At 38.3% G+C, this 14,236-nt stretch overlaps 1 protein-coding gene across 1 annotated transcript in view; it reads left to right on the forward strand.

Annotated features, from left to right (window-relative positions):
* Positions 1-14,236, forward strand: part of AADAT (aminoadipate aminotransferase) — a 44,132-nt gene that overhangs the window by 12,297 nt on the left and 17,599 nt on the right. The window contains exons 4-6 of the mRNA XM_006864547.1: positions 2,384-2,458; positions 4,068-4,277; positions 13,304-13,369. Coding sequence (XP_006864609.1) covers positions 2,384-2,458; positions 4,068-4,277; positions 13,304-13,369 — 351 coding nt within the window. The remainder of the gene's footprint in view (positions 1-2,383; positions 2,459-4,067; positions 4,278-13,303; positions 13,370-14,236) is intronic.

Below are 14,236 nucleotides of genomic sequence, written 5' to 3' on the forward strand. Positions count from 1 at the left end.
GTTCCTGTAAGACTGTACATTGATACTTTATAGCACCGATCTTTTTAAAATTAAACATTTGTTTGGGTGGTTATTTTATTAATGCCTACCTCTCAGTGGACTCTCAGTTAAAACAACCATGTCCATTTTGTTCACCATTTTCTCTCCAGTACCATATGCAGGCATAACTTATTTAAAAAAAAAAAAAACAGTTTCCATCCAGTAGACTCCAATTCATGGTGACCCCATGGGTGATGATACTGGGTGGGGCTACTGAACGTCATGAAATAGAGTATTAAAGAGGTTTATTAGAGGATGAAAACCTAAAGGGAAGACGTGCAATAGATAGTAGAGCCTCTCCATGCTCACAGTCAAAGGTATATTTATAGTGAAAGAATAAGCTGCAGATGTGGTTCTCACAGATTTTTAAAAAGGGAGTACTGGGATTCGGTTAAGGAGAAGTTAATAGGTGGTTGATGATTAACAACCCCCACTGGGTAGTTGAATAGGGAGGGAGGTGTCGGGGACTTGCCTCGACATAGGGGTTCGGTTCACGAGGAGGAGATACCTGGCAGCAGTAAAGATATAGCAAGAACACACAGAAAGAGACAAAGAGAGAGACAAAGAGACACTCTGAAACCAGAGTGAATGCTGGACTGGCATCAGGCAGATCCTGCATTGCAAACATCTCAGCCACAAAGGCCATAATATCCTGCATAGTAATCATCTTAGCTAAACAAGCAGTATGGTTGCAAGGCTGGACTGTGCCCCCTGCATGCTGTAACGCACGCCTTGCCAGTCGTGATGCACCTGGATTCATTCTGCGCCTTCCTTTTATTTAGGGGAGGAGCTTCACACCAAGCTGGGAGGGACTTAGGCAAGGTACAGCTAACATCAGTACTTTTCCAGACATTCAGGTAACTTTACGTCGCACTTTGCTGGTTCGAATCCCAGGCCAGCACCTTGGTTTCTCAGGCTCAATTAACATATCTATAGCCCCTGAGCTCAGTTGGGGGAAGGTGAGAGGTAAGGACAAAAGCTTGGGCAGAGTCCCGCTGTTTCAGCTTCCTGAGCCAGGTTTTCAGGAGGATTCAAGACGCCCAGGTGAATGGGCTGCACCTGGAAAAGGGATTAGGAAGGATGGGTTCTTTGTCTATAGAACAAAGAACCGAGAAGTAGCTAAAATATTTTTAGTTGATCCTTTGGAGAAAGGCTTGACCTTGCAACTTTTACAATCTTCGGCTTTAGGAAAATATCACATTTATCTGTGGACATTAAGGGCTCATGTCTGCATTTAATTATAACATAACCGAATACTAAGATGAAAAACAATTTGCTATTGACTGCCAAGTGGCTAGATCTGTTACACTCGGGCCTATAGGGCCTCGAACCTCTGACCAGGCCTACACAGTCTGCAACAGAGAGGTTTCACAAAACTCACTGGGTTCAAACACACAAGGAGATAGATTTCGTTTTGTTTTATATTGTTTATATCCTGCCTGCCTGTCGAGGAGATAGATTTTTTTTTTTTTATCGCTGTCCATATTCTGCCCCTCTGTTCTTCATGTCTGGAAGTTTTTTTTTTATGGTTCCATGGATCTTTTCGTGCTGCCTCCACCACTGATCTTTTTCCTCAGTAATTTTCCTCCTGTTCCCTTACCCTAACAGTGTCAGAGTAGAACTGTCTCCATAGGGTTTTCAGTCACTGATTTTTCAGAAGTAGTTCTCTTGGCCTTTTTTCTGTGGTACCTCTGGGTAGACTCAAACTGCCAACCATTTGGTTATCAGCAATCACGTTAATCATTTGCAGCCCCCAGGAAATCCCACCTGGCTGATACTGTTGTTAAGTCCTGTCAGTTCCCACTCATAGTGACCCTTTATAGGGTTTCATAGGCTGTAAATCTTTGTGGGAACATTCTCCTACAGAGCAGCCATTCGGTTCAAACCGCCGACCTTATAGTTCCCAGTCCAGTGCTTATCCTTTGGAGCCACCACACTCCCCTAATAGTAGACAGTGAATTTTCAAAGAAGGAATAAAAGTAATAAATGAACCTAAGAAGCCAAACTTGGTATGTTTTTCACATTACCCTAGGACAGGGGTTGGCAAACTATGGCTTGAGAGTCAAATCCAGCCCTTCTGATTTTGTAAATCAAGTTTTATTAGAACACAGTCATGTCCCCTCATCTACACATTGACTGTGTCTTCATTCTCGCTACAGCAGCGCAGTTGAGTAGGTGTAAGCGAAACAGTCTGACACGCGATAACAGAAATATTAACTCTGTGACCATTTATTTAGAAAGATTTGTGAACCTGCCCTAGAATCCTAGTGAGCTCAAATGAAAAAGGTAGGGTTCTGAGAATGGAAGCAACACTGTTGGAGCTAACCTGTACTTATTTTGTTAGGTGTTTGAAATGCTCATTAATCCTGGAGATAATATCATCTTAGATGAACCTGTTTATTCAGGAACACTTCAAGCTGTGAGTACCGTTTTTTTATAAGGCGCCTCTCTTTCTTAAATAAGAAATGATTGCACATTTAAAATTATCCCTGTCCATCAGAAAATAAATTGACATGTTTTATCAGTAAACAGAATTCTAAACGGTATCTATAAAGTATGTTAAATGTGCCCTGTGCTTCAGAATCCCTGGTGGTGCTGTAGCATAGGTGTTGAACTGCTTATCACAGGGTCAGCAGTTCAAACCCACCAGCTGTGCTCTGAGGGGAAAAGATGAGGCCGTCATGTCCTGAAAGTTGTACAGTCTCAGAAACCCTATATAGGGTCACTAGGAGTCAGAATCAACTCAATGGCAGTGGATTCAGTTTTTGCTATGGGTACTGTCTGCTTTATGAATACATTTTTTGTTGTTACACTCACAATTACAGAAGGATACAAAGAAAACTTGGTACAACATCCAAATGTTGTTCAGTGCCGTGGAGTCAGTTCCAGGCCATAGCCACCCTGTGTAGGGTTTCCAAGGAACAGCTGCTGGGTTTGAACTACCAACCTTGTGGTTAGTAGTCCAGTGTTTATCCTTCAGCACCACACCAGGACTCCAGATATCCTCCAAATGAAGTCACATAATTAAAAGAAGACCATACCCACTGCCATCAATCAACTCTGACTGATAGCTACACTATCTATATATAAGGTTTCCAAAACTATAAATATTTATGGGAGCAGATAGCCTTGTTTTTCTCCCACAGAGCAGCTGGTTGGTTTGAACTGCTGACTTTGTGGTTAGCAGCCCAGTGCTTATTCTACACCACCACCAAGGCTCACATGGAATGCACTTAATTCCTCCTAACATTATAAATCCAAATTTATAGATGCTAAAATTACCTTATACACAATCATGTCCAGTTTTCTTAATATTTTACTTGAAATGTAATTTAATTTACAAAACATTAGTTTTTCATCACCAGCTTTTATTACTAGCTTCAGCCTAGGCAGCTATGTACTGCTATGTATAAATGACCCCAGTGTCTTAGTGGCTCACAGCTATAAAGGCTTAATGCCCTCTCAGACTTACACACATCCTCGTAAGCTCAGCTACCTTTTCCATATCACCTTCATTCCTAGCCCAAAGTTGGTCGTCTTAACACTGTCAGTCTTAGAGGAGAGGAAAAAGAGAGAGAACCACCAGCTGGGTCTTAAAGCTTCTTCTTAGAAGAAACACACACACACACATTGCTTCTGGTCACAGTATATTGGCCAGTGCAAGACACATGGCCTTCCTAGCCTAACATCAGTGAGGCAGAGAAGTATGGTTCTTCCTGTAGAAAGGAACAGGGGACATTTTTGAACAGTGTTTAGATCTACCCCAGGAGACCTCTTTAAAGTGTTCAAGAGCAAAGATGCACCTGACCCAAGCCTTGGTCTTTTCAATCATCACCTCATAGGCATATACCCACAAGAGTACAATAGAATTAGAATATACAGCCTCAATCCTGTGGCGCTTAAAACTGAGTATAATTTCATATATGTTTCAGGGTAAGCAATGTTCTTAGTATAAGAAAAATCAGTGGCACTTACATTTTGTAATCAAGTCTTAATCTTGGATTGTCTTTTTCACCTATGTTCAACAGCTGCAACCACTGGGCTGTAACATTATTAATGTTTCCAGTGATGAATATGGAATCGTTCCAGACTCCCTCAAACAAGTACTTTCTAAATGGAAACCAGATGATTCACATAACCCCAAGAAAAACACCCCCAAATTTCTTTACACTGTTCCAAGTGGCAACAACCCTTCTGGAATCTCATTAACAACTGAACGCAAAAAGGAAATCTATAAGGTATTTTATAAGAATGTTATGTGACTATGTTATGCTTTCTTTTAAAGATTTTAGGTAAGTTCCTTTTCTATTTAACCTCTTGCCTTCAAGGAAGTTCATTTGAAAAACAAACCATCTGTGCCAAGGGTCCTAATCCATTTAGACTCAATAGAATACTAGATTATTTTTCTTTCCGTTAGTTATTGTTTTTATATAAAAGAAATACCATTCGAGACTTGATGGTAAATTTTATGAGCTTATTTAATCTTTGACCCCAGGTTTGATTTTCATTATTTTCTTTGTATTCTTAACTTGTCTCTTCTTTCTAGTCCTTTACCGGTGAAGTCGCAAAGAATCCTCCTTTTATAAAATCTCTTTTACGTACCCATCCGTGACCCCTGGTTTTCTCACTATTAACACTGAGAATAAAGTATCAACCACATACAGATTTATGTTTTTGTTGTTGATAAGTGTCATCGAGTCGGTTCCAACTCATAGTGACCCTGTATATGGTTTCCAAGGAGCAGCTGGTGAGCTTGAACCACCAATTTGGCAGTTCAAACCAACCTTGCAGTCTAGCACATTAACCCACAGCATAACACCAGGACTCGTTTTCAAATAAAATAAAAGATGTACTTTTTATATGGTACGATTCAAACCAACAAGCCACTCCCTGGGAACCCTAGACTGGGATAGGGAGGGTCCAGCCCATGGGCCATTTAAGGCCCTCAAAATCATTTTGTCTGGCCCTGCCAAGGCAACTGTAGTTCCAGCCATCACGTTGTTGTTGTTGTTAAGTGCCATCAGTTAATTAAATGTTTGACCAAATATGGCAGGTTAGTTTTTAAGTTGATAATTTTGCATGGTCCAAGAATAATATTATAAATATCCAAATGGCCCTTGGCACAAAAAGATTCCCCAACCCAACCAGAATGTTCCCTGGAAACCAGGATGGCCAGACTTAGTCTGTCATACTTCGGACATATTTCAGACATATTGTCAGGAGGGACCAGTCCCTGGGGAAGACTACCACGTTGGTAAAATGGAGGGTTAGAGAAAAAGAGGAAGGCTCCCAACAAGATGGGTTGGCACAGTGGCAGCAGCAATGGACTCAAATTTAGCAATGATTGTGAGATTGGCACAGAACTAAGCAGTGTTTCGTTCTGTGTGCATAGGGTTGCTATGAGTCAATATTGACTCAATGGAACTTAACAACAACAGCAATAACCCTGTCATAGACAGAGTCAAGATGAGTTGGAACCAACTCAATAGCACTTAACAACAACAATACTCCCTAGCCCTTCACTACAAATAACTTTTTTTTAAAACTTTTTATTATGAATAAAGTGAAGGTTTACAGACATGATAATCAGTTTTACATTCAACAAATCATACACTGTTTTATCTCAATGATTACAGTCCCCTCCTTGCATTAAGAGTTGTCCCACTTCCTCCATGTGTTACCCATATACAAATATCCTTTTTCAAACATATATTTGTGGGATATATAAATAAATATATAGCCCACATTTCCTCCCATACCCTACGCCTCTGTCCATGTATCTATACACAAAACACTCTTCCAAGATTGTGTATATATATAACTATTTACCTCTATCCCATTTAGCCCTTGCTTACCTCCCTGTGTTTTCACCTGTCTTCATCATTCTTCTGCCAACCTCCCTCTTCTTGTACATTGCCCTCCCCATCACCTGAGTTAATATTTGTCTGCCCTCCAGCCAGTGAATTATTACCCCTGGTAACTATCAAAGAATATTACTTTAGTCTGAACACCTTTTCTTTAGTTTTTACAATAGTGGTCTCATACAATATTTGTCCTTTTGTGATTAACCTATTTCACTCAGCATAATGTCCTTCCAGGTTCATGTTATGAGGTGTTTCATAGATTCATCGTTACACTTCAGCATTGCATAGTATTCTATCTTGTGTATGTATCACAGTTTGTTTATCCATTCTTCCATTGATGGGCGTTTAGGCTGTCTCCATCTTTTTACTATTGTGAATAGTGCTATAATGCCCATTGGTGTGCATATATCTACTTGTGTCCTGGCTTTTATGTCTTGTGGATATATACCAACTAGAGAGATTGATGGGTCATACTTATTTTTAGTTTCCAAGTTTCTGAGGAAAAACCATATCCTTTTCTACAGTCTAATCAGCAATGTAGGTGGGGTCCCAGTCTATCCACACTCTCGCCAACATTTGTTGTTTTCTGTGTTTTTGTACTTTTCTATTAATGCTGGTGTGCGATGATATCTCATTGTTATTTTGATTTGCATCTCTCTAATGGTAGGATCGGCACTGGACTGCCAAGCACAAGGTCAGCAGTTCAAATCCACCAGCTGCACCTCAGAAACCATATACAGGGTCGCTGTGGGTCGGAACCAACTCGACAACACCTAGCAACAACAACAATGGCTAGTCATCATAAATAAACATTTCTTCATATGTTTATTGGCTGCTTGAATGTCTTCTTTGGTGAAGTGTCTCTTCATGTCCTGTGCCCATTTTAAAATTGAGTTGTCTGTGTTTTTCTTGTAGAGATGTTGTAGTTTTCTATAAATTGTAGAGACTAGTCCCTTGTGTCATATGTCGTAGCAACAAAATGTTTCCCAGTCTGTGGGCTGCCTTTTTACTCTTTTGGTAAAATATTTTGATGCACATAAATATCTAATTTTTGGGATGTCCTTTTATTTTCTAATGTCTGTTTGTTTTTAGTAATGTTTTTAATACATAGTATATTTATGCTATGTATTAAAGCCCCTACGTTTGTCCCTGTTTTTACATTGTTGATCCTTATAGTTCTAGGATTTACATTTAGGTCTTTAATCCACGTTGAATTTGTTTTTTTATATCATGTGAAATATTGAGTCTTGTTCCATTCTTCTGCAAATGGATTTCCAGTTTTTTGGGGGTTTTTTGATGTTTTATTGTGAATTATGTGATAATTTACATGGGAGAACATTCATTTTACATTCATCCTATCGTGTATCGTTTCATTGCCATGGTTTCAATCCCCCCCATGCATCATCAACCAACCAAAGGTTTTACCCCGCAAGCCTGCCCCCTGGTCATCAGCACACAGTCCCTCTCCCTCTCTGGGTCTAAAGTCCCCAGCCGCTCCATCTCTACACGTCGTCGTCTCTGCCTCCATCTATGGAGTCACTGTTTCTCTTTGTAGGATCCCGCACACCGCTCTTTTCCCTTGAGGGTTCCAGGGACCTCTGCTCCTGGACTGCAAAGTCATGGATTTCCAGTTTTGCCAGTACCATTTGTTGAAGAGATTATCTCTTCCCCATTTAAAGTATTTTGGCCCTTTGTCAAAATTCAGCTGATTGTAAGTGGATGGATTTACTTCACCAGAGCATTGATATATGTACCTTTCACTGTACAGTTCCAGGCTGTTTTGACCACTGTGGCTGTGTAGTAAAATTTGAGATCAGAGAGTGAGAGGTCTTAAACTTTGTTCTTCTTAAGCAATACTTTGCTTATGTGAGGTCTCTTTCCTTTCCATATTAGGTCTGATCATTTTTTTTTTCCTTCTCTTTAAAGGATGATGTTGGAATTCAAATTGATATTGCATTATATCTATGGATTCTTTAGGTAATGTTGACATTTTCACAATGTTAAGTCTTCCTATCCATGAGTATGGTATAGTCTCCATTTTTGTAAGTCTGTTTTGGTTTCTTGTAGTAGTGTTTTGTGTTTTCTTTTTATACATCTTTTGTTTCTCTGGTTAGATTTATTCCAAAGTACTTCATCTTGTGGGTGGCTTTTGTAAATGGTATTGTTTTCCCTTTTTACTTTTCAGAGCTGTCTTCATTTTTAAGAGTGTATAGAAATCCAATTGATTTTTGTATATTGATCTTGAACCCTGCCATTGGCTGAGTCTGTCAATGAATGCCAATAATTTTCTTGCTGAGTGTTTAGAATTTTCTATGTAAATAATCATATCATCTGCAAATAGAGAGATTTACTTCTTCTTTGCCAATCTTGATGCCTTTAATTTCCCTTTCTTGCCTTATAGCTCTGGCTAAGACTGCCTATACAATATTGAATAGGAATGGTGGTAAAAGACATTCTTGTCTGGTTCCTGGCTGCAGAAATTATGTTTCAGTTTATCTCCGTTGAGGGTATTGTTGGCTGTTGGATTTGTGTGTATGCTCTTAATTATGAATTTCTCTTCAGTTCCTAGTTTGTCAAGTGCTTTTAGTAGGAAAGGATGTTGGATTTTGTCAAACACTTTTGCTGTGTCAATCCTTATGATAATGTGGTTCTTTTCCTTTGTTGTCTTTATATGGTGGAGTGCATTGATTGCTTTTTAGTATTGAACCATTCTTGCATCCCTGGAATGAATCCTACTTGGTCATGATGTATTGTTTTTTGGTATGTTGTTGAATTCTATTGGCTAGGATTTTGTTGAGAATTTTTTCATCTATTTTCATGAGAGATATTTGTCTATAATTTCCTTGTTTAGCGATGATTTTGCCTGGTTTGGGTATGAGGGTTATGCTTATTATATAAAATGTATTCTGGAGTTTTCCATCCTTTTCTATGTTTTGAAATACTCTGAGTAAAATTTGAGTCAGCTCCTCTCTGAACATTTGTTATAATTCACCAGTAAAGTCTCGGCTTGGACTTTTTTGGGGTGGCGGGTGAGGGTAGTTTTTTAACATACCTAATCAGTTTATTCTTCTTTTATATATCTTTTCAAGTTTTCTGCTTCACTCTGTGTTAGTTTAAGTAGGTTGTGTTTTCTAAAAATGTGAGCATTTCATCTAGACTTTTAAATTTATTAGAGTACGGTTCTTCATAGTATTCTGTTATCCTTTTTTTCCATTGGTTGTTGTGGTGTCACCTATATCATTTCTTACGCATGTTGTTTGCATCTTCTTCTTTTCTTTTGTTAGGTTTATCAATGGTTTGTCAATTTTATTAAACCTTTCTAAGTACAAATTCCTTGTCTTGTTTGAAGGACCTCCCTTTAGTATGAGGGTGAGTCAAAAAATATTCGCACTTCGTTTATATCAACAAACCCACCCACGTCCACAGCTGATGGCAACATTCAGTGTGCACATGAAATGATTCTGACAGTAATTGTATACAAATCATTTGCAAATTAGCCATGACTCTTTCTATGAAATAATCCACAACAGATGGGTTTCGAAAAGTTTGTGCGAAGTGGATACCAAAACAACTCACAGAAGAGCTTAAGCAGAAACATTTGGACATCTGCAAACAACATTTGGAATAATACTAGAAAGAAGGTAAAAGTTTCTTTAAAATATCTGATGATACATGGATTCATCACTATGAGTCTGAGAGTAAATGGCAGAGTATGGAACAGAAAGATCCTCAGTCGCTGACCAAGAAAAAGTTTAAAAGTCAACCATCAGCTGGAAAATTGGTGCTTACAGGTTTTTGGGAATCTCAAGGGTCAGTATTGGAACACGGTCAGGAAAAACGTTCAACAATCAACAGTGCTCTTTACAGTGAGGTGCTCACTGAAAAGCTGAAGCCTTTACTTTGGATTAAAGGCAGAGGACTGCTGTCCAAGGGCTTTGTAATCTTGCATGATAATGCACTTCCACACACCTCTGCCCACACTGTTGACACTGCAAAAACTTTGTTTTGAGGTGTTAATGCATCCGCCCTATAGTCTTATCTTGCTCCATCAGACTTTCACCAATTTGATCCCCTGAAAATAGTCATTTGAAGATAAAGATTTGCTTCTGATGAAGACAGTGATGCATTTGTGACTTTCAGCTCAGCCTTAAACATTTTTTAATAAGGAACTATAAAAGGTTGTTGACAGATGAGCAGATTGTATTGAAAAGCAAGTAGATGATGCCAAAGAATGATATATTTGTCTTTTCGAAAAGTTGATTAAATACATGTTTGTTAAGGTGCAATGTCAGAGAAAAATAAGAAGACTCCCTAGGAGATGGATTGACCAAGTGGCATCATCGATGGACTCAAGCGTGGCAACAGTAGAAAGGTTGGCCAAGGATCAGGCATTGTTTCATTCTGTGTATAAGGTCACTATGGATCGGTACTGACTTGATGGCACCTAAGAACAACAATAACAATGACAGCCATAATGGTGATAATTTTTACTTACCCTCATATTTTTTTGTAAAGCTGGCTTGGTTTTTGCAAATTTCTTTAAATTCTGTTTATCTGGGGATGTCCTGATTTTGCCCTTGTATTTTTGGGATAATTTTGCTGGGCATATGATTCTTCTTCTTGGATCAACCATCAACACTCATGGAAGCAGCAGTCAAAAAATCTAACGACGTATTGCATTAGGCAAATCTGTTGACCAAGACCTTTTTAAAGTGTTGAAAAGCAAAGATGTCAGCTTGAGGACTAAGGTGTGTCTGACCCAAGCCATGGTATTTTCAGTAACCTCATATGCATGTGAAAGTTGGATAGTAAATAAGGAAGACCGTAGAAGAATTGATGTTTTTGAGGAGAATATTGAAAGTGCCATGGGCTGCCCATAGAACCAACAGATCTGTTTTGGAAGAAGTAAAGCCAGAGAGCTCCTTGGAGTCCAAGATGGCCAAATTTTGTCTCTCATACTTCGGACATATTGTCAGGAGGGACCAGTCACTGGAGAAGGATATCATGTTTGGTAAGGTAGAGGGTCATAGAAAAAGAGGAAGACCCCCAGCGAGATGGATTGACCAAGTGGCAGCATCAATGGGCTCAAGCATGGCAACAATAGAGAGGTTAGCCCTGGATGGAGCAGTGTTTCATTCTGCTGTGCATAATGTCACTATGAGTTGGCACCAACTTGATGCCACCTAACAACAACAACATGATTCTTGGTTGCCAATTTTTTTTTATTCAGAGTTTATGTATGTCTCCTCATTGCCTCCTTTCTGGCATGGTTTCTGCTGAGAAATCAGAGCTTAAACTTACTGGTTTTCTTTTGTAGGTAACTTTATGGTTTTCCCAAGCTGTTTTCAGGATTTTCTCCTTGTCTTTAATTCTGGAGAGTTTAATTATGATATGTCTTAGTGATTATCTTTTGTAGTCTATCCTGTTTGGAGTTTGTTCCGTTTCTTGAATAGTTATCTTCTTGTCTTTCATAATTTTAGGGAAATTTTCTTGCAACAGCTCTTTGACTTTGTCTATGCATTTCTTTATTTCTTCCTATTCTGGAATTTCAGTCACCAGTAAGTTATTCCTCTTCTTGTTGTCTCACATAAATCCTAAGACTATTTTCTGATTTTTCACTTATTTTCTCTGATTGTTCTTCTAACTTATAAGTACTGAGAGATTTATCTTCAAGCTCATTAATTCATACTTCCATTGATCCAAATCTACTCCTTTTCCCTTTTGATGTTTTATTCATTCCTGATATCTTAGTATTAATTTTCTGGAGGTCTGTTTGTAGGTTTTGTGTTGTCTCCAGTCTTTTATCTATTTTGTTTTATTTTTAGTGCTTTCCCAAACACTTGCTTGTTTTCTTTGAACTATTTGTAAATCCTTTGAAAGCACTTAAATATCATTCTCTTGAAATTTTTTCAGGTAGCTCCAATGCCTTTTTTCCCACAAAGTAGCATTCTAGTTCTGCCTCTTTGTCACTTGTTTGTGCCACTCTGTCTTATTTCTTTGTGTGAACAGAAATTGTCTTCTGTTTTCAAAACTTTATGATGTTATATTTGTATTAAGTTGATGACTGTATGTTGGTGTATTTTTAGGCACTCACCAACTGCCTTCTTGTGGGTATGATCAGATGAGCTTGTGCACCATTCTGTGTTCATGCAGTTCAGTTTAGGATGGATTTGGCTGGTGTTGGCTAGTGTTGTTGAAGCAGCATGTATTGACTCTTACCCAGTGCATGGGGCTGTAGAAGGTACAGTTGTGGCTGGGCTGTATGGCTGCTGTTGCTGTCTCCTGTCAGATGAGGCAAGAAAAGAAAACACAAACACAAAAAAAAGAAGTAAAACAAACACAAACCAGCAAACAACAGCAACAAAAAGGTTGGTGGTTCAAACTCTCCAGCTGTTCCTTATAAACATATACAGGGTTGCTATGAATCGGAACGATTCAGGGGCACTTAACAATATGTGTATGTTTGTATATGTTTATATATATCCAAAATGTTGTCTTATTATTTTGCACACTCTTCAGGGTTCCATCCTGAGTTTTCCCCACAGATAGACTCATCTACTTCCATGACTAAACCCTCCAATCTCTATAGTGATGGCTCCATATTGCCTAGCTCCTACCTTACATCTGAATTCCAGACTTCCGTATCCAACTTTATATTTGATATTCCAGTTGTTGTTGTTGTGTGCTGTCAAATCGGTTCCAATTCAGAGTGACCAATAGGATTTCTGATGCTGTAAATGTATTAGCTCCAGCTCTGCTGGCCTTCCTTCTACCCCTTAAGCATGCCAAAAAATTTTCCCTTGCCCTAGAACCTTTGCTCTCACTCTTTCCTCAGTCTAGAATCCTCTTCCCTGATATTTGCACAACTGATTTCTTCTTGTATTCTGAACTCTAGTGTTAAATTAACCTCATCAGGAAGTGCTTCAGGAATGACTCAACCTGAAATAGTTTCTCTTCCAGTCTCTCACACACATCATACCATTAATTATCTGCTTAAGACCTATAACCCAGCCAACTACTTTTTGTAAGTTGGTTGCCCATTGGCTTATGTATGTCCTGCCTCATCTGAATTCCATGAGAACAAGAGCCTCTGGTGTCATATTCATCTCTTTATCTTCATTTGTCTAGCACAGTGTTGTTGTCAGATACCATCAAGTCAGCTCTGACTCATGGCAACATCACTGATAACATTGTCCCATTCCTGTGCCATCTTCATGATCACTGGTATATTTGAATTTAGTGTTGAGACTTTATGTCAGCCCACCTCATTGAGAGTTTTCCTCTTTTTAGTCACCCTCTATCAAATTCAATAAATACTCTTTGAATGAATTAATGGATACTTTCAAAAACTATGATTTGTAATTATTCTAATTCTTAAGAATTACTTTTAATTGTTTTAGCTGGCAAGAAAATATGACTTCCTCATAATAGAAGATGATCCTTACTATTTTCTCCAGTTCAACAAGGTAAGTGATGATATGAACTATTTTCTCTATTAGAAAATAAATTGCAAATTGTTGCACTATATTTAACTTTAGCTTAGTCACTGAGTCAGAAATAATTCACTCCTAAATTGAATTTAAATAAATTATTACTAATTTGCTGCTACTGTTGTTAGATGCTATAAAGTCAGCCCCTAACTCCTGATAATCCATGTGTTACACAGTAAGGTTTTTTATGGAAGCAATTTGGCAGGCCTTTTTTCCTGGATGGTCTGAACCACCCACGTTTAGGTTAGCAATTGAACACAAAGTACTTGCACCACTCAGACTCCTTATATCAATCTACTACCACTTCACTTTTAATCTTTTGGTTTTATCAAGGAGTTAGTACTATTCATTTTTGGTATAACTGATGTCGGGGACCAGTCCCGACAAACTTATTAGGGGGCTCACGAAGGGAGATGTGAAGTCGGCAAAAGAAATCACACGGAGTCAATGGTTTGTGCTGAATTCTGATTGAAGCTTCTTTTTACTTAATTTTATTCAGATCCTTATATACCATTAAAATCTCATAGTGTACAATGATCTTGTACACAATCAATTTCTTTGAAGCATTACACATCCTTGATTATATCAATTTTTACTTTGTGTCTATACAATGTTAACGAAGGTATTTTTCTTAAAACAGTTTCCTTGGTCTTTTCATATCCTGTTCTTTTCATCCATCAAGTATTCTTTTTCATTGATACGTGGATGATCTTGTTAAAATACCTTAATCTTTCTGACATCCTAAAATGCCAAGTTAACCTTTAAGGATTCTTATTCCTTATTCCTATCTCTACCACCACCTGTTTCTTCTTAACTCTATTATCTATTAATTCATTAATCACA

This window comes from Chrysochloris asiatica, unplaced genomic scaffold (assembly GCF_000296735.1).
Source record: "Chrysochloris asiatica unplaced genomic scaffold, ChrAsi1.0 scaffold00066, whole genome shotgun sequence".
Classification (NCBI taxonomy): Eukaryota; Metazoa; Chordata; class Mammalia; order Afrosoricida; family Chrysochloridae; genus Chrysochloris; species Chrysochloris asiatica.